This window comes from Cupressus sempervirens, chromosome 5 (genome assembly GCF_028749045.1).
Source record: "Cupressus sempervirens isolate cs-2001-9-10 chromosome 5, ASM2874904v1, whole genome shotgun sequence".
Taxonomy (NCBI): domain Eukaryota; kingdom Viridiplantae; phylum Streptophyta; class Pinopsida; order Cupressales; family Cupressaceae; genus Cupressus; species Cupressus sempervirens.
Window position 1 is genome coordinate 422,883,422 of NC_143122.1, and position 21,628 is coordinate 422,905,049.

Consider the following 21,628-nt stretch of genomic DNA (forward strand, 5'->3'; position numbering starts at 1 on the left):
GGATGGACCAATGTCATCTGATAATGCGTTGAAGGATGGTTTGAAATCTCTAAAACGAAGCCCAACTGGAATCTAGAAGAGAAGGCCCCCACACAATAGAGTAGTAGAGGATGATCAATCTGACCAAAGAGTCCATGAGGGACATTTTGGTCATGGTATCTTGGAAGTGATGTCTGAAGCACTATCTGTCAAGCATAGCCAGGGAGCCAAGTCTCTTATTAACCTAGGATTGTATGGTAGGTCTCAAATTGAAATGGGGTCCAGAGAACTTAACTCCTAGACAAGTGTAGGAGGATGTAATTTCAACCTCCACACCCTGAAGGTGGAAATGAAGATATGAGATCTACAGGCAATTGAAGACCATCACCTGAGTCTTGCCCAGCTTCACAACTAATTGTTGTCAGTGACAAAAGGAGGCCAACCCATCAAGAAGTTGTTGGAGCCCCTCCGGAATGAAGCCAAAAGAACCACATCATCGACAAACAATAGAATGAAGATCGAAACCTTAATGTAAATAGCAGCCATTAGCAGGGAGTGAGAAGTCATAGAGGAAAGTCTTGAGCTCGTCAATATAAATACCGACAAGAGTAGGAGAGAGAGGGCATCCTCGCTTCACCTTGACGGTGCTCTGGATAGGATCTGAAAAAACCTTGGGGAGTCCTGAACTTGCCCACCATGCTCTCGTATAATCTCGTATAATCTCATGATAGTCATCAAGAGAGTTTGAAATCCCAATGTCTCATAGCTACTAGAAGAGAGAGGTCTGAGGGACAAAATTAAAGGCCTTGTGGAAGTCTACAAAGTAGCAGTAGACTTTCGCCGAGCCTCCTCAATGATAGTTCGCAAAGTTAGAATGTGATTTGTGGTCTGACAATCCATATGAAAATCAACCTACCCCCTAGCTTGATAGAGCCATTGATCAAGCTCCCTGGATAAGATATTGTTCAACATAGTGGCATAAAGTTTGACAAAAGTATGCTCAACTGTGATGGTCCTATAGTTGCCAGGGTCCGAGGTTGACCCAGTCTTACATATCAGATAGATAATATGCCACAACCAAGAGTCGAAAAAGCCAGTGCAAACCTCTTTGCTAAAGGGCACCGTGAGATAGGAACCCAAAACAGTCTTACCGAGCTTGAAGAATTTCACTTGGAACCCTTCCTCACTCACAGTCTTGTTGTTGTTCATGCATCTGACAACCTCAATGATGTTGGAGAATGTGAAGAGTTGGCAATGAGGCGGGGGGTGGGGGGTGGGGGCGTGAGGTGGAGAGGAGGTTGGTCAGGGATATCATAGAGATTGGAGGTGTGGGAGACAAGGGAGCTATGATCTAGGGTGGAGGAAGGGGGGGTAGTGAGGAAACATGTTGCACCAGAAGAGCTTTGAAGACTATAGGAGAGAGGCACAAAGGGATCTAGACTGCAATAAGAAGAATTCCCACTTCTTGTGGCGGAGAAAGCGACGATAAGCAAGCCTTAACTGGATGAATGTGGGGGGGGGAGTGGAGAAGGTCAAGCAAATCAAGCGGTGAAAGGACTTGCAATCCTTGTTAAACCACTGATTCATGGGGCAGGTGGAACTGTGATGTTCCCTAACTTAGAGACTATAAAAAATACAGGATTGACATTTATTATTACGTAAATGGCCCAATTACAAGTAGTTACAAATATATCTCGTAATGCTTCCACTAATTAAAATGTTTTAATCTAAATTCTTATCCCCTGCTATACCTATTCTGAGGAGAGTGTGGATTTACTTGTTGTAGGGCGCTTGACATCAGTATACTCTCTTGTTTTACTCCGCCTCTCCCTACACAACACCAATTATCAACTCCCAAAAGTATTGTATGATAAATTTAGAATCGACTAAAACGTTTTAATCATAAATAATATAAATTTATAATATTTCCTTCATTTAACAGATTACATACTAATCAGATAGATTTCCTTACATATAGATCATATATTTTTCCTCTTTATTTGTTCATTCCTAAAATATTCCATGTCTCACATATACAATATGTCATAAGTGTCTGTTATTAATTCATTAGAGATTATCATCCCACTACTAATAACATAACATATTCGATGCAATATGTCACATCAAATTATATCTTAGATTTTATTGATATGTACAAGGCTTGTCGGGATAATTGGAGGTCATTGGTTGTACCTCCCACGTAGCACCTTATTCTCTTAGTTGACCCAACTCAGCAACTCGTCAGTAAGTATGATTGGCTTGATGTATTATCACCTTTCTTGATGGTGATATAAACTATGACAGTAATCTTCTTCGATCTATAGATAGATTATTTTCTTTTGTTCCGTGCTGATGATGTTCAATTGACTTGGGACCTGCCCCTATTTATAGGGTAGCAAAATATACGAAGGAAAGACAAGTCCTTTCACCTATCCCATGCACTTGTTTAATGTTTGGGATTTAATTTGTTTTTGATCCTTATTTTGATGCGTAGATAATTACCATTTTATCATTTGGATTTATTTATCAATATAAATTTAATCAATTATTATTAATAAAGAGAAGTAACAATTGATAATAATAATTTTAGTAGTAATAATGAACAATATCAAACAATTATATGTTAACATCAAATCGGATTAAAATTTGTGTATTCATCATTTGGGGTATGGGGCAGTATAGTCATTATCTCTTGTCTATTATTTGGGCTCATGACAAGTCCGCCCTTCTTCAATTTGCTTGCCCTTTAGCAATTTCTATGACATTTTATAACTTATAATATTATCCCACCTTAATAGCTTTGATTATTTTGCAATAAACATTATCTTATAATGCCTCTTCGATGTATTTGCTCTTTTCTTCATCATGTCTTGCTCTTTTGTTTGACTTCTCATCCTTCTCTATACTAAATATTGTTTTTATGTTTGGGGTTCATTCTCTCTTACTATGTTCTAGACTCCATTATCGTTACATTTGTAACTCCATTTTCTCTCCTCTAATTCTCTTTGTTGGCAAGTGTGCCCTTGTCCCCAAGGTTCTTGGCATTTGAAACATAAGTTCTTTCTTTTATGCTCTTCTTTTTCTTTTTCTAAGCGCGAGTCTTTGTGGATTCTTCTCTTTTGTGAAACTTATCTCTCTCAAAAGATCCATCTCTTTTGTAAAATGTTTTAGTATGGCTATTTGTTGATCCATTGTTTGATGAAGACTCTAATTACAATGCTGCTTCGAATGCATCCTCAAGATTTCCTGGTTTAAGTACATTGACCAATCCTTTAAGCGGTTCTTTGAATTCGTCTATAAATAGATAAGTGAGTCTATTTTTGCCCATTCTTGTCACCCAGACTGATATTTTGTCAAAGTCATTAATGTAGCTTTCAACTATCCCATGTTGTTTAATACGTGTAAATCTTTTGAAATCTTCTTGGGGATATTTTCTATCAAATCTCTTCATGAATTTTTGTGTGAATTCCTTATATGAGGTAATATTGTCATGACCACGTGTATTTTTCCCATGGTACCAACATTCTTGTGCTATGCTAGCTAGATGGAGAATGGCGAATTGGAGTGCATCTTCTTCAGTCATGTGGTTGAATGTTAGGTAAGTATTCAATGTTTGTAGCCAATCATATGCTGTGATCTTTTCTAATCCATCAAAGTTCGGAACATCCACCTTATTTTCTCTTGTCTTTGCAAAATTCCCTAAATGATACTACCGCCCTAGTATGAGGTTCTAGTTCAGCATATGCTCTTGCGATATCCTCAGTTCGATTCAAAGGTTGTTCTATCCCTTCTTCATCTCTTAATAACCCTCCCTGGGTAAGAATGCGGGTTGCAGGATCTCAACCCTAGAAGTCAAATTGTTATTCTCTAAGTGATTTGAGCTAGTGTCTCTTATAGGATTAGGTTGTCCTTTCAGATTATCACTGATTGAATTCCCCATACGAAGTGCTTGGTTAGATTTTTCCATTTGATTAATCAGAGTTTGGTTGTTGTTCCATATAAGATCTCATTTCATTTGCTATGTTGCCCATGGTGGTTCTTTTTGTTCCTCCATGATTTTCCATAGACTTCTATTCACAAAATGACAGGATTATGCTCTAATACCACTTGTGATGTTCCCTAACTCAGAGACTATAAAAAATATAGGATTGACATTTATTATTATGTAAATGGCTTAATTACAAGTAATGACAAATATATCTCGAAATGCTTCCGCTAATCAAAACGTTTTAATCTAAATTCTTATTTCGCCTGCTATACCTATTCTAAGAAGAGCGTGGATTTACTTCTTGTAGTGCGCTTGACACTAGTATACGCTTTGGTTTTACTCTGCCTCTCCCTACACAACACCAACTATCAACTCCCAGAAATATGGTATGATAAATTTAGAATCGACTAAAACATTTTAATCAAAAATTATATCAATTAATAATATTTCCTCCATAAAACTGATTACATACTAATCGCATACATTTCCTTATATATAGATCATATATATTTCCTCTTTATATGTTCGTTCCTAAAATATTCCATATCTCACACATACAATATAAGCGTCTATTATAGACATATTAGAGATTATCATCTCACAACTAATAACATAACATACATGATGCAATATGTCACATCAAATTATATCTTAGATTTTATTGATATGTACGAGGCTCGTTGGGATAATTGGAGGTCATTGGTCGTACCTCCCACGTAGCACCTTATTCTCTTAGTTGACCCAACTCAGCAACTCGTTAGTAACTATGATTGGCCCAATGTATTATCACCTTTCTCGATGGTAATATAAACTATGATGGTAATGTTCTTCGATCTGAATATAGGTTATTTTCTTTCATTCCGTCCTGATGATGTTCGGTTGACTTGGGACCTGCCCCTATTTATAGGGTAGGACAATATATGGAGGAAACGCAAGTCCTTTCACCTGTCCCATGCACTTGTTTAATCCTTGGGATTTAATTTGTTTTTGATCCTTATTTTGATGCATAGATAGTTACCATTTTATCATTTGGATTTATTTATCAATATAAATTTAATTGATTATTATTAATAAAGAGAAGTAACAATTGATAATAATTATATTTAATTGTTATAATCATTTTAGTAGTAATAATGAACAATATCAAAATAATTATATTTTAATATCAATTATATGTTAACATCAAATCGGATTAAAATTTGTGTATTCATCATTTGGGGTTTGTGACAATATAGTCATTATCTATCATCTATTATTTGGGCTCATGACCGGAACTGCGCTTGGGGCTGCAGGAAAGGGGGGAGGTGTAGTCAGGAATGGAGAGGAGGGTAGACCCCTACAACGCTGTCACAGGCAAGTCAAACATGGAGAGAACATCCTCACAATTAGTGAAGGATTCTTGGGATAGGAGTCACCTAAGGTGGACGACAAAGAGGTCATGTTCATTGTCAGTGAAGCAAAAAGAAGTGCAGGTGGGGGTGGTCAACCTGGGAGGGGGAGAGGGTGGAGGAGTGGGGGGAGGGGAGACCCTGAGGGTAAGGCTATGGAGGGCGTAATCGGCTAAAGGGAGGCGAGAGACGGTGAAGTGACTGACGGAGGGGATGAGGGAAGCACTAGAGAGAACATAGTCGACAACGCTTGCACTGCCACAGTGGGGCCAACAGGTGAAAAGACTAGAACTAGGAAAGTAGGAAAGCCTATTTAGGATCACCAAGTTTGAGGACGCACATAACTGTAGCAGATGGTGGCTGTACCTAGTGAGGGGTCCCTAGCTGTCCTCAGAGAGATGCTCCAAGCCTTGGGTTCTTGGAGCCGACTCACCTGTACAAACCGGATCAGGATCATGATCATGGAGAGGGGTCTGAAGGTCTCTAGTCCATGTATTAAAGTTCCTAAAAATGACGATGACACCCATGGACGAAAACCTAGTGATGTACTCATGTAGGTCCTCATAAGGGTCACCAAACTTCGTGTTGAGGATTGCATAGTACGCAGAAATCGGTGGAAATTATGTGGATTGAACGGGCTGTATAGTACGAGGAAACCGACGGAAAGACATGTTGGAGCAGTTTAAAAGGAGATGAGAGGCACGTGTGAAGTGGAAGTTCCTCAAATGTAATATCATATGAAAAAGGATATATGTTCTAGAGACATTAAAGAAATTTATAAAGGATAAGTAATAAATGCTTGAGGGGATTTATAAAGACGCTATAAAACAAATTATGAGGAACTAATAAGAAGATTTGATGACAATGATTTGAACACATCTGTGAAGAATTTTAGGAGTTTTGGAGCAGACCCAATAGCATATGCAGCAATGATAGAGTGAACAAATGAAGTGTATAAGAGGTTTATAGATGATTTTCATGAGAAGATTGTGATTGTGTTGTGGGAGTTATATGATCAGTTTATAGCAGATTTGAAAAGAGCAGATAAGAAGAGAGTTATAGCTCTTGTAATGAAAATTTGAATGAGGGATTGGTTCCTCTTGTAGGTTGCAGCCTACAAATTTGTAAAGAGATTTTTTTTGTACAAATAATTTGCCGTGGTTTTTTTCATAAGGGTTTTCACATAAATATTGTGTTATTCTTATGTGCATGATTATTAAAATTGAGTAAACAATGCTAGTGTGATCGATACAATTTAAATTGATAGAAGTTGTTGCTACATTGATCCACTCCCCTCTCTCTATATAATTGTGTGCTTATCGCTATTATGTTTGTTTCTAATCTCTATCCAGTATATTTGACATGAAATAAAAATGTCAATATTTTCTCAGTTTTCGCTAATATGTAATGCCCCCTTTTTAGCAATGACCGTAGTAGTGGATGGATTTAGCCTATTACTGGTCCTTGCAGGCTAATATTGGTGATTAGAGGACCTTGTTGGGGCTTATGGCTCCGTTTGATGGGACTTACTATTTATACTAAGTCAATGGAGGGTTCTGACGAGTTAGAGGAGTCGAATGACGCTCTCAAATTTTTTTATTTTTTTTTGCTTCTGGTTTGGACTCCGAGAATCTTAGAAGGAGTGTCTATTTTTAGTAAGTCACCCCATTAGGTTCATTTATTGTCTTTCTTCATTAGGATCCCTCATGTGCTATTAGATTTTGGCTCTGATGCTTCTTCAATCATTTTGGCAAGATGAGTGAATAATGATTATTATTTAATTAAATATATTATGGTATTGTATATTGGTCACCTTAGTGTCATAACTTGTTGGAACCGGTGTAACATACCAATTTTTCATAACCATTGTAAAACAAATATTTATCTAACAACAAAACCCTTTCACAAGACTATGATCTTAATTAACTAACTATAACCCAAATCTATTGCATCTTAACATCAACAATTGTAAGAAAATAAGAAAATGATTACTTTGCTATCATTTGAATCAATCTAACATGCTCAACTGAAAATAAAGTAACAACTACTACTTTTAAACATGCATATGTTTCTATGCTACCTAATTAAGCTTTCATAATATAAATGTGCAAAGAACATACAGATATGATAGAGAATTCTCTGTCTTGTTGTCCAAGCCTCGACATTGGTGAGAGGAGAAGCATTGACATAGGCTTAACCTCCCAACTGTGGACCATACTTATCCCCACACATCCTAACTTAATAGAACGACCCTCCCTACCTCGGGATCGGGCTTGGGATGTTCTTATGTCCAGCCATTTGAGTAATTAGGTGGTTTGAGTGTCCCAATAGTTATTCTCCAAAATAACTAAAGCATCTGGACAAACAAATAAAGATCTCATGTTCAACACATCTGCCTTTAACTACCTTGGCCAAGGATTTCAAAGTTGGGTGCGTAAACCCGATCTCCACCTCGTGACTTGACAACTAGTTTCATCATAAGGACATGTATGAGCTATCATATGCATTTTATTTCTTGTTATTTGATTTCATTTTTTGTTTTGACTTGCAGGTTAGATTTTGCACCCCTTCACCAATCTTTGGCCTTTCTGCCAGGTGAATTTTCCTTGGTGTCACTATAATCCAATTCCATGCAAGGTAGCTTGTTTAAGCTTGCAACATTTGGATACCTTCCAAATAATTTGGGTTCAATAAATAAAACTGAATCACTGATGTGAACTCAGGGTATTATTTTTATTTGACAAAACATGAATACTTCTTTATATATCAGATGGTTAGTGAATTATTTCTGCTATTATAGTCTTATCCGACTAAGGAGGTTAGATTGTTTAGACTGAGAAAGATGAATTATGGTAAGTGAATTATGCATGGAAAAAAAAAAAAACTACTCTTTCATATTCTTAGTCTTCCATAATAGATATAAGACAAGAAAACACTACTTGGACAGTCGACTAAACTATAAACTCGGCTCAACGGCATTTACAATATCAAAGACATATTTCTTTGACTTCATTAAACCTCTGAAGGTTATCGGACTGATTGATAAGGATATACGACAGAATAAATTAAAATCATGAAACAAAACTTGATTCCTGACTCTGGTTTCTCTCTTCGCCCAACTGAGAACCTTGACTCCCGCCGTGTATAGCCTTGTTGCGATTCTTTTACTATGGTCTCAATGAAAAGAATCAGAGGAATGGTTCGGGTTTGCAAGGATAGAAATAGTTTAATATGAGGCAGAAAAAATCAGAAAAATGTAGCAGATTTCTTGGAGAATAGAGAGGAACGCAGAATGAAAAAGGGTATATCAAATATGATCAAGGAGACTCTTTTAATATGGTTGCTTGGCTCTTCGGCTACCTTCAGTTATAAAGATGGCCATTCGAATACCTCTCAAATCAAATTTTAAAAGAAGGAAATAAGAGGGAAAGAATAAGAAGTTGAAGAGTTTGAATTTATTATTTTATTATTATTGTTCATTCTTATAAACGTTCATGTGTATGTATTGATAAAGTGGCATCATTAGATTATAAACTTATAATTTATTGGTGTCACCTTATTTTTATATACATGTGTTCGTATTTGAGGGTGCATAATAATGATTAAATAATAAATTCAAATAATAAATCTTCAAAGGTATGAATTTCATATTTTTAATTTAGATTATTTAAGTTTTTATTATATTGTTTTTCTAATAGCTCATGTGGTCCTATAATGCAACATGTTGTCAAGTCTTAGTATCCTTGTCAGGGTAGTCTTAGGTCAAACCTGTCGATTCTGACGACTGAACCAATCGACCATCCCCTTTCGATGATCCCATTTAGCAATGCTTCCCTTCTCTTCAGTCTTCTTCTTGCAATCACTCAAACAAAACATTCTCGCCAAGACATTAATTCAAAGATATATTAATCGTTAATTCAAAACCATTGTCAATCATCTAGTGATAGTTATAGATTTCATCCATGTCTATAATAACTAACTCATTTCACATGATCATGAATGAGATAAGTCATTATCAGTTGATACAACGTATATAATTAACTAACTCACTTCACATGATTAGGAAAGAAATAAATTGATACAACGTCTATAATTAACTAACTCACTTCACATGATCAGGAAAGAAATAAATTGATACAACATCTATAATTCACTAAATCACATGATCAAGAAAGAAATAATTCGATAAACCAATGGCTATGATCAATTTAAAACTTAGGGCAAAATTTGGGATGTAACAACTGGGTTGAAAGGTTTTAAATCTTAGGCACATGAAACAATGACCTTGTGTGTCAGAATATCATGATATTGATGAAAAAGTCATTTTTGGAGCCAAAGGGAGTTAAATTATATATTTAAATGTGCATGAGTATAAAGAAAAGGGCATTTAAGTGAAAAGTGTATCAAAAAAGACTCATGGCATTGAGTGTGAAGGTGAAGCTTTTGGAGTTAAAACTTATAAATACAATTGCCTTGCAAGGATAGAACTATTCCATTATGCATTGTTTATTGATGAAGTATGAATTCCAAGGGTTTGGCGTTGAATTGGAGGAAACAATGAATTTTCTTCAATGTCTTTCAACACTTTGAGTTGGTTCTTATGCCAATGAATTGTGTTTGTCATTTGACCATTGCTACAAATTGATTCCGAGAATTACTACGACATCTTAATAAGGGTTTAAGATAATATTACCATTGGCGATTGGTGTTTAGGAGCAGCTACATAGAGTTGGATGATAATCTTCAGCATAGATTGAGAGAGAGCCAACAAAGCTCATTACATAATATAATATTCTATCTTTAGTGAGTAAGTTTTTGCTAAGTCTTCCCGCTTTAAACCTGGGTTAGTTAATTACATAGGTAAATGAATTCCAGCTATTATTTCCCCAAATTTAAATCATTAGTTATTGGATGTGTCATAGGGCCTTCCGCATTGGATGCGAATGCACGCACCTGTGCGCTTGTATTTGTATTGGTGGTTGATGAGAATTTTCCTATACAAGGTGGTGTATTTTTGAACTATCAATTGACATTTAATATTAATCTTTGGCATTTGGCATTGATCAATGATGAAGTATCATACTATCAAACTATCTAGTTTTACAATTCTGTATATTTCTTTTATTTTTTGTACATAAACATGTACCCAAATGCATCCATGCATCCATGTACCAGGTTTTTGTACCCGCACTCGAACGGGTAACTAAGTTTAAATTTAATGTGATTATGGGTAAAAGGATGCATGTATATTACAAAAACTATTTGCCTTTCCATGCAATTACTTGATTCACATGATATATTTTGATTTTAATGGTCGTTAAGGAATGAAAGAAAATTCATAAGGAGTCAGGCACCTTTTCTTTTCATGTTTACAATCTTCTATAACCATCATTGGACATGGTTACTATTATCATTAGCTAGGTCAAAGATAGTCCAATTCTCTATAAGGCTTATTTCTTAAATTTGATGAGTAGATTAGAATATCATTCGGTACTACTCTCATTTTACTTTATTTTTTACCTTGACAAACAATATTTTTTTCTATGCCCATTCTAGCTTTTATCTATCCTCACCTGCACCTTTCCCTAGGAATTTTGACAAAAACCTACATATTTTGGTTGCTTTGATACTGCATCTTTGGTTTGCCATGTGCTCCCTCCAGCATCTTCTTATCTTTTGCAGTTTCTTAGTGTTTGGCATCCTTAGTCTCTCCCCTATATAGGCTTTGTTCCAAGCTAGTAAGCCCATCCCAACCTTATCTGATTTCTTCCTATTGGCTCCTTGGAGCCATCTTAGCACATCTTACATCCCTAGGAATTCATACTTAGTTTAGTCTTTATCTTGTGGCTATCTATTTGAACATACTTATGGACAACTTCTGCTGTTTTCTTTGTTGGCTCTTTTAGGCCTAATCTGGCCTTTACCTCATGGCCACCCGGTCTTGTCTTGGGACCGTTTCTTCAATTAACTATTTATTTACATGTAGTTGCACATAGACTCATTTATGTATGGCAGAAATTGATATGTCCTTGTAAGTTTCTCATAATAGAGGTTACCATTTGTAATTTTTGATGATTAAGTGAGCACTAGTTATGCCCACTATGAGCAGACATATATTTATGCATCTTCAGTAGAAAGATAAGTCAAACCATGTATGTTTCATTTTACATTATTCAATTCAAACCGATTTACTAGTTTTCTACTTTTTCTCATTTCTAACTCTTTGACATTATTGTTTGGCAAGTCGTGAGCCTCCCCAGGGCATATGCATATGCTCTAAACATGCTCTATTAACAATTCTCTTGTGAAGGAATGCATCGGCTCTTTGCATTTCGCTTCATTGATATAATGTAATATTGAAGTGGGCTTGGCTAGAGCTACTGTGTTGCCATCATCATGATTTAGATGCTTTTAGCATGCTTTAGGTTTCTATATTCCTACACTTAAGACACACCTATTTCTATATTCCTACACTTAGACACACCTATTTCTATATTCCTACACTTAGACACACCTATTGGTGTCATGATAACATACCTTCATATCTTAAACTTAGCTCCCTTTCATTCCTCATTTCTTCTTGGACCGTTCATCCTTCTGGACCCTTTATTTCACCATCTCTGTCTGACATCACTTGCCACGAGCAGTGAATGGGCAATTAACTGTTTAGCACTTTATAAAGTTGACTTCACTGACCATGGCTAGCAATGTCAAACTTTTGAGTTTTGACTTGAGGCTTGCTATCCATATTTTTAGCTGAATTCTTAGGCCGAAATTCTAAGACCAACAATTAAATCATCCCTGCCTTGCCAGCTATAACAGACCTACTGATGGCTGTCAAGTTTCTGTCTTGGGAAGACAAAGAGGATTCTTCACCTGAGTAACCCAGTAGTTCAAAACTTGCAGACTAAAAGTTGAGGGTTTGTTGTAGATTGACATTAGAAGCATAGGAGCAAGTATCTACATGACTTGTGGGATACCTTTTTCCTACCAAACTTTGAACCAACGCCATTGAACCTTGTGATACAGAATCTCTAGTTAAAGAGAGATTGTTGCACTAACAGGTTCCCACATAGGAAGCATCTCATTACCCACTATCTCTTGTATTTTTGGATTTACATTGGTAGATATATTGCCTTATTTTTTATTTGACTTCATTAGTCCCTCGCCAAATGCCTTATTGTGATATATTGTCAAACTTATTGCCTTGCATGTCGTCTTTGATTTATTTAGGTGTATATATGTATTGTTTACCTGTATTGTATACATGTTGACCGTTTAGTTTCTTGCTTAATTCCATCGAGACTTTGGGTTTACAGTAAGAGAGACCTTCTTATCCTATAAAGAGACTGATTTACTAGTTTTTATATTAGTACATACATGCGGTCTAAGAGGGAACAAATCTTCTAGCCCATATGTAATGGGTGTCCATTTCAAGCCATCTGAGCATGTGCTCATCTTTTAATGGCTTCTGACTTGTTGTTTCTGTCTGTGTGGAGAATATCTGTCAATTAGGATCTTTAATCTGGTACCTGCATTTCAAATTGCTTAAAGCTTGTATAATTAAGAAAAAAAGCTCTTGAAGGTTGTCCATTCTACCCATATATAGTTTGGTCCAAATGAGTTTTATCTTCCATATTGAAAAAAGAATAACCACCATTTTCATGTTTCAAGGGCCTTTGTTGAAATAGTGATAGTAGTGGGCCATTAATGTGTCCATGCCAAAGAAAGCTTCATTTTTGGTAAGCTTGTCAACGTCAGACTAAAGCCTCAACATGTTTGAAGGCAACTCCATGAAATAATTCTACTAATCTTCTTCCTTGCGCGGGAAGTTTTATAAGTAGTAGAGTGGAGAAATTTGCCTCCAAGTCTTGACAGAAATGAGGATCTGCTTATCTCATACCCAGTAAGCATATTTATCATTTGTTTGTCACTGTCACTTGCCATTTCTAAATTAAATATCATTTCCTGGGCCTTTTTATTTTCCACTTCTCCCAAACCATTTATTATTATGAAGTTTTGTTGGGGGAGGCGGGAGAAATGAGGATATATTTTCATGTGAAGATTATATTTGGCGATGTATATGTTTTGCTTAAGAAAAGCTTTATCATCTATCTTACCAGCAGCTGTTCATGCAGGTCAAGCATTGAAAAAACTGGAAGAAGACAAAGGAATCATTATCCGTTTTGTTATTGGTCGAAGGTAGGGTCATTCATATTTTAAACGAATCAATTAATATCTATATTTGTGGGGTCGGCACTTTTCACAATTATCTTATTTTGATTCTGTGTTTGACATTGCCTGCAGTGCAAATAGGGGAGATAGTTCTGACAAGGCTATTGATGATGAAAACAGGAAAACAAAAGATTTTTTTTTTCTTGTAAGTCGCAAGCTTTTGCTAGATGTATAGTTAAACACTCGTAAACAATGCATTTGCTTTATTGGTATTAGCTATCAAGTTCAAAAAATGGGATACAATTAATTTTGTATTTTTGTAAGTTACCACTATTTGCTACATGTATTGTAAGTCTGTAACTCCATAATAAAATAATATATAATTTTACTATTGTTGTCTCTGAATGGTTGTATTTTTCTTATATGCTTATCATGCTTACAAACAATGATAAAAGAATCCGAGAGCTTGTTAATGATACAGTTTATGCAACTTTTTTCAATCACATTCTAAACACTTTTCAAAATTTTAACAAGATTTGACTGCAATGTGCCAATTTCTTCTTTGGTAATGGGAAGCTTGTCATTACAAGACTATTTGATGAAACTTTAAATGTTCCTTTATTTAGAACTTGGCAAGCAACAAATATAGGTGTATGGATTTGGTCCCAGTCAAGACTATGAATTCTACATTGGATGGTCCATTTTGACATTTTATTTTATGCCAGTTAATTTATTTCAACTTATCCTAATATGAATTTATTGTGTTATCTTTTGAATGTGCTGTTGTCTCATTTGTAAATGCTCTTTGGATTATCACTTAATTGCCATTTTATGGGAGGGATTTCCCATATACCAGTACTATGTCACAGACTTATTTAAGATTTTGATATATTTTTTTTCAGTCTAGGTAACTTGGAACATTAGTTGGCTTAGGCTTTCTTTAGGGAAAAAAATTCCTTACTCCTGCATGTGTTGTGCATGTACTTTTCCACTGGGTTGCGGGTTGCCTCATTGTGACATGGGGAGAAACTTTTGTCAGTCTTGTTACAATTGAAAAATTCAATTAGTTTTTAACTTTTCACTAATGGGTTTTTGTGTGTGCTAAATAATGTATGGAAATTGTCAAACTCCGAAAATAATGTAAGAATACATGAAAACCAGGCAGTTCAAGAGGACATCAAGACTGCAGCAGTCAGGGTACTACTAGGTGTTTTTGATCAAAGAAAGCAGATAAAGGACATGTGATAAGTAAAAGAACAGCGGAAGAAGAAACCAACAGCAAGAAAGAGGCCAATTCTGCCCTACATTATCATATTTTCTGTGCCCATCAGCATCGTAAGCCTCAACATTTCTCCTGATGGCTTAGAGTTGTAGAAAAATGCTATAACAACCCACAACATGCTTACAATCTCCCATGTGTGCAATAATACTGTTCATAATTATCAGATAAGTTAGGAACTTAGGATGATGTCTGTACTCTTTATCTTTTACAGCTTCCCAATTCTCTCAGATTGGAACTGAATTCATGTATGGAAGCCACCATGGTCTTGACATCTTTTTAGTTAAAATATCATTAAAAAGGATATAACAGAACATTGCAAATGAAAAATCCAGCTTACTTCTATGGTTTGAGTATGCATCTCCTTGTGGAAAGTTGTCATTTCAAGATGATTCGGATTCAAACATTCCTTGAGGTTATCAAGGATTGAGATATATGCTTGAAAGACTTGCATACTCTACACTGCCTCAGACTATGTCTTTAATACCATCATTAGATTCAAAATAATGTTGCATAGGCTTCTAGGCTCTGCAATTTGAACCTCATAGGCTTGATTCTCCTGTTGCTGCTCAAATTCATCAGTTCACTATTTATCCCTGGACGGAACCATTTCTTTCATGATTTTGGTTTATCATCTGTTAGACAACCACGGAACTTTCTTACCACTAGTAGCAATTCGGCCACAAGCACAAATCTATAAAGAGTTACCAGATTCGGACCCTGCTGCCTGGATTCGAGTCCAGGTTTGTGTGGATCTGGATTCATGCCTGGGTTCGTGTTGGGTCCGGATTTTGGACTGTGGGTCCGTCCGGGTCCGCACTGAAGAGTAAAACTGAGCAAAATCTCCGCATTATTTTTGTTTTTCAGTCCGAGGTACTTATAACAGAAGTAAGAAATGACAGTAGCAGCATTCTGAGTATGTCAGATTAATTTCTGAACATTATCAGATATGGGCTGATGCATATTTATGGTGATTCTATGTGAAGTGACAGTATACAGACAGCTGCAATAGTCATTATTCTAATTTCTGAGTGACCACGTATTTGCAAAATTATGAGATTGGAAATATTCAGTTTTTAACAGTTTTCCTGTAAACTTCCAATGCTATAAAATGTAATACTTCTGATTTAAAATCAGTGATGAGTTGTCCTATTTGTGACATCCTTATGGTTGGTGCCTTAAGGATACTAGGTTGCTTCTCAGGTTCTAGAAAATAGTTTGCAAGCTATGTTGGGTCATACTATGAAAATACTTAGTTTTGCAATTATGCACGTTTCTCTTTTTTTTTGTATATATACAGTCTATACACACATACACACATGAACCCAAATGGGAATTTTTCCTTTTTGCCTGAACCCATGAACCCGAACTTGAACCTGAATCCATCCCTGAACCCGAATCGGTAACTTAGGTTCAAATTATCAAACTTTTGAATGCCTCCTTACTAAACCACAACCTCCATCTATAGCCTCCTTGGAACTTTCCTAATTATAAAATCGCTTTTCAGGAGGATCTACTTTATTTTATTTTTGGGAAAAAATTCCTGTCCAAACAGATAGTGACTTTTTAATTCCTCTTTGTACCCCACTGCCTGGTGGCTAACTTAAGTCACTTTTAAACACTTTATGAATGATCAAAATAATTGTCTTAAAATCAAAGACATAATGTGAACTTTGATGACTTTATCTAATTATTTGTAAAGGTCAGGTGAAAAGGGGACATTACAGTTCTTCGCCAAAGGTTGTTTGTCCTTCAGAAATGGCAATACAAGTACTAGTACCACTGATCGATCCAGGTGATATTCAATGCGATTCCAGGATCCCGAATTATTCTGTAGAATATTTCTTCGCCATGATTCCGCTGCTCCATTCCAATACAATCATCTGCTGCAAATTTGTTACTTAGTGAAACAATTGTACCATTCATGTTTTTTCTTGGATCCCAAATTTTAATATCACCATACGAACTGGGGCTAGTAGGAAGATCAATTTTCGTCAAGTTACCAACAACAATCACACATACCCCTTTCAAGTGGCTGATACAAATGATGACAGCATAGTTAAAAATAAAACTGAAAATTAAATTTATGGTTATTTTGGGAACACTTTGATTGTCATTGATTGATAAGACCTCGTTAATACTCAAACTCCAAGTACCATAATGACAGTACTGTGAACACACATACATGTGAAGAAACACATTTGTTAACACAACATCTGGAAATATGAAATGATTGCAACAACCATTTATCATTACGGTGGAAGTTAGAAACAATTGTACCATGAATGAAAGATCTCCCACAATTCACTGCATACTGCTGATATTTTGTCAAGCTTGCGAAAGAAATAATTGTTCGTCTGCTAGTAGCAAATGGATAATAATGAATTGGGAATCGTAAAACCACAAACTTCTCTTTCAATATCATCCTCAAAGAAGTGATCCACATAAACGAAACATTATCATAATGAAGTATCTTCCCAAAAGGTAATTTTATGGTTTTGTTAATCATCTCTTTGATTTCTGCTACAGATTCCCTGCAAGTAACTCTGAGATATGTGCTAGTTTGTAGTGGTTGTTTATTTTCTCATATTTATTGCCGATTGAAAACTAATGTTATTTACGGAGTATTGTGAATAGAACTAGAAGAATAGCTGCATTAGCTTTCAAACTACTTTATTTCTATGGTTTATTGGTATTTGTGCAACTTCTAGAAGCCTTGCAGCATTAGTCAAGGCTTTAGGAAAACATTGTTTCTGCATCTATAGAGTTGCTTTATTTTTGTGATTGTGAGGAATCACATTTTATTTATATGTTATAGTAATGTGTGAATATCCTCCATGTGATATATTGTAGTTTTTATAAGTTACCTTCAAATGCAGTTGTGATTTCGGTTTCTTTTAACCTCTCTCATCAAATATGCTAACTTTGCAGGAAAATCATGTGGAGTCTTCTGAAGAAATACCTCTAAAGAGTAAATTATATTTCAGCAGTGCTGCGGATACTTGGGATGCTGACTTCTATGCAAAGGTTAATGATAATGTATATGTTAATATAGGTGAGAATGTTGCATTGTAATTGTAAAATTTCTTGTCTGTTATAGAACATATCTGTCTTTTACCACTGCAATAAATGATGACACCAATATAAAAAAAACTGTTTATGTGGGGCAGAAAGTGCTATCAACTTGATGTTGGATCAGATTATGTTAACTGACCAACACAGGGTTGTGTTGAGTGTTTTGTGACACTTGCCCACACAAATTATAATACCTAGTATTCTATCTTCTCCTGCACAAGGAAACCTTAAACTGACAATATGTGATCAAATAAGGCAACTCCAAAGTTTACACTGTGAACTAGCGACTTTCTGCTGGATATATCTGAGTGAATTGATGTGATATTGCTGGTAACACACAAGGGGACTTACACTATTATTCTTGGATTTTCATTTATCAATTCTTTTTCCTGAAAGGGGATGGAACTTGAATTCTAAATGAATTCAATCTTCATGTCACATAAACCAGGCATCTTTGTGCAGTTTTGTAAACATATCTTTAAATGCTAAGGCCTCTTTGATAGATTGATCTTCATACTTACCCAAGCTTTTCCCTAAACAAAATCTCCAATTGTAGCACCAATTCGAACAGTTCTGCATTCTTAGCTTGTACTGTGACAACTTGCTTGTCATTTAGCACACAGACTTTATTATTCTCTCCAAGGATGCTTGAAGTTTCATCATTCAGAATATGATTATCACTTGCCATTATTTTGCTTGCTTAATATCTTCTGTTCCAACACATTCCTCTTTTGATAAAGTGTGTGAAAATTTGTTTTCCACTACAATAGTCTGATCATTAGGCTTAATCATAATCTATTTCCTTCACCATCAAATGATTTTGATTCCAAACTATTTTTCTCTGTTTTGGTAAATTATTGAACGAATTTAATAAATGATTGTTATAATACATCATATGTCGGTATGACTCCTTTTAAATCTCTCCATGGCTACAATGCTACTTCCTTCTTGGATCTGTTTTTTTATGAATAGTAGAGTTCCTAGTGCGAAACATATGGTCCAACAAAGCAAGGGCATTATGGAAGCTCTCAAGGATGACTTGCGAAAAGCACAAAATCAACAAAATATGTTTCCTGATAGACTCCGAACTGAGAGATCACTTGCAAGTACTGTACATAGTATTTTCGAGGTTGTAGCCATATCAGTAGTCCTCAATCAAAGGAAATGGAGTAAAGAAAATGAAGCCATGTTTTTATGGTCATTATAAGGTTAAAGGAAGATTGGGTAGGTGGCCAATGAGCTAGAATTACCACCTAGTAGTAGAATTCACAATACTTTTCATGTTTCATGCCTTAAAATGGCCCTTGGACGGCAGATTATTCCTTCAATAGAATCACCACATTTTATTATGAGGGGAAATTAATATTGGAACCCGAGATATGTGGAATGTGAGAGAGAAGAGCCCGAGGAACAAAGTAATTCTAGAATACTTGGTGAAATAAAAGTGGACCACCAAAAGGTGCAACTTGGGAGCGGATTGAGATTTTTGAGTATCCCAATTTAAAATTGCTTGAGCTCAAGCAACTAGAGGATGGGATAATCGTAATGATCCCAATTTGAGGCAAGACCCTTTAGGCCCAAGAGAAGTTCTACAACACTGATTTTCCCTTTTTGCCTTAATTAATTTTTAATAATTTGGAAATGTTAAGCAAATAAAAAATTGTTTAATTTCCTATGTCGGATCTGGGCCAGCTTAGCATCATGTTTTGTTAGCTTATAAAGCTTGTTTTTTATTTTTTTTCTTAGCTGGCATAAGGTCGACCACCTTAGTACAACACACGCATAACACAACACAACACTGATATAAAGGTGTGATCAAAAGTGAATAAGGGGGCTTAGATCATTGGAACTACCTTTGCATGTGAAGACTGAAGGGACAGCTATTTCACTGTCTGGAGAAGGTAGGACAAATCCCCCTACACAAGTCAACCATTTTCTGAGCTCTTTCATTTTGCCCATAAGTGAAAATATTTGACAGACTGCATTGTAAAAACCAAGAGAAAAATTGTACAAGGAAGAAGAAAATGATTACATATGGGAGTTGCGATTACAGGATCGAGGAACCAAGGCGTGTATCTGCTTGCCTCTGTTTTTGATATGCCAAGTCAATCCGTCAGAACTTGCAGATCAGAAACATAGGGGGCATTGGCACACATTCACTGATAACATGAGATACTACATAACAGGCTGGAAGGAGGTAGAGAGACAACCGCTGGACCATTGACATCTGCAGTGGAAGACATTGAGAGCATCTGAATCATTCAGTTCTCAAAAGTGCACTTAGCCTAAATTATACAACAAGTTCTCAATCTTCATTCAGTCTAGGTGCGACAGATCAGACCTTTGATCTTCCTTGGCTTGTAGGCGCCCATCACAAGGCACACAATTGATGTTCATGTTCATACGATGGTCAGGACAACCAACAACAAGGAGATGATTTTCCAGTTTTACCCCAGCACGAGGGTGCAGTGGTGCAGGGGGACGTCGGGATGAGTTTCGGGTGTGGGAAAAAGAGGACCTCAATTTGGGGATGGTGGGGGGACGGCGGGGGGAGGAGGGGGAGGTGGTTGAATAGTATATATATAATATATATGACTAAAAATGCTAATTATGAAACGATACTTCAATATATTATATAACATACCAAATATAGTTGAGTAGAGAAAATTGAAATGCAATTCACAAACCACAAGTCCAAACTTGAAACTTGAAACTTCATAACCATTACCAATGACCATTTAACAAATTAACTTAGTTCAAGATGCAAGACTCAAAATTCATTGTTCAAATATGAATATCATATATGATATATCATAAAGATGCTCATGATGACAATGAGTCGAGTAGCATGAAACAATGAAATGAAAGAATGTATCGTAGCCATATCAAAGTGAGTACAATCAATAAAATGACAAAATGTCAATAATGAGAATAGAATCATCCCAAATGCTCTCTAAGCATGCATAAAAAACAAATTAAAAAAAGAAAAGAAAAAAATATTTTTTAAAAAACTTTTTGGGCCATTCAGCTTGCCGCACCCTGTGAGCACCCTAGGAGTACCCTAGAAGCACCCCATAAGCACCTTGGGAGCACCCCCACACCCAAGCACCCACAATGCACCCAAGCACCCGCGAACCACTTGGGTGCTGAATCGGTGTGTCGAGGTGCAGCGGCGCATTTTCGGCCAAGGGGGGTACTTGGGTGCGTGACACACCCGCACCGGGTGAGTACGTGTACCGAGTGCTTTGGATTTTTGACACTGTGATTTTCATGGTATATGTGAATTTCTGGGATTTAATAATTTAGGTCTGGGATTTGAGAACTGGAACATATTCTATTTTATGTTATTTTCTATTTGTATGGTTTGGACTAAAATTCAGAAATATAACTATTTGATCTTGTAATCTCATATTTTTCTAGTGATGCTAATTGATTAAGGTTCAAGCCCTAGTTACTGGATTCGCGCATCCAGGCCCCGAACCAGATTCGGGTCCATACTGGGTCCGGATTTGCAAATTGCAAGGTCTCGATTTGACCTTGTGGATTCACGGACCACGAATCCAGATGAATCCACAGCGTCAAATCCAGACCCTGCACGAATCCATGGACCACGAATCCAGACGAATCCACAGTGTCAAATCCAGACCCTGCACGAATCCATGCGAATCCATAGAAATCCCCAAGGACCCATGTGCCAAACTTGGAATAAATATACATAATGCATATATATTTCTATATATAATG

At 36.2% G+C, this 21,628-nt stretch overlaps 1 protein-coding gene across 2 annotated transcripts in view; it reads left to right on the forward strand.

The window, feature by feature from the left end:
- The window catches only part of LOC149556587 (Galactosyltransferase family protein), a 69,487-nt gene that overhangs the window by 20,341 nt on the left and 27,518 nt on the right, over positions 1 to 21,628 (forward strand). For both annotated transcript variants that reach the window (XM_089830985.1, XM_089830986.1), the window contains exons 6-8: positions 13,494 to 13,557; positions 13,663 to 13,735; positions 17,741 to 17,864. In XM_089830985.1, coding sequence (XP_089687111.1) covers positions 13,494 to 13,557; positions 13,663 to 13,735; positions 17,741 to 17,864 — 261 coding nt within the window. The remainder of the gene's footprint in view (positions 1 to 13,493; positions 13,558 to 13,662; positions 13,736 to 17,740; positions 17,865 to 21,628) is intronic.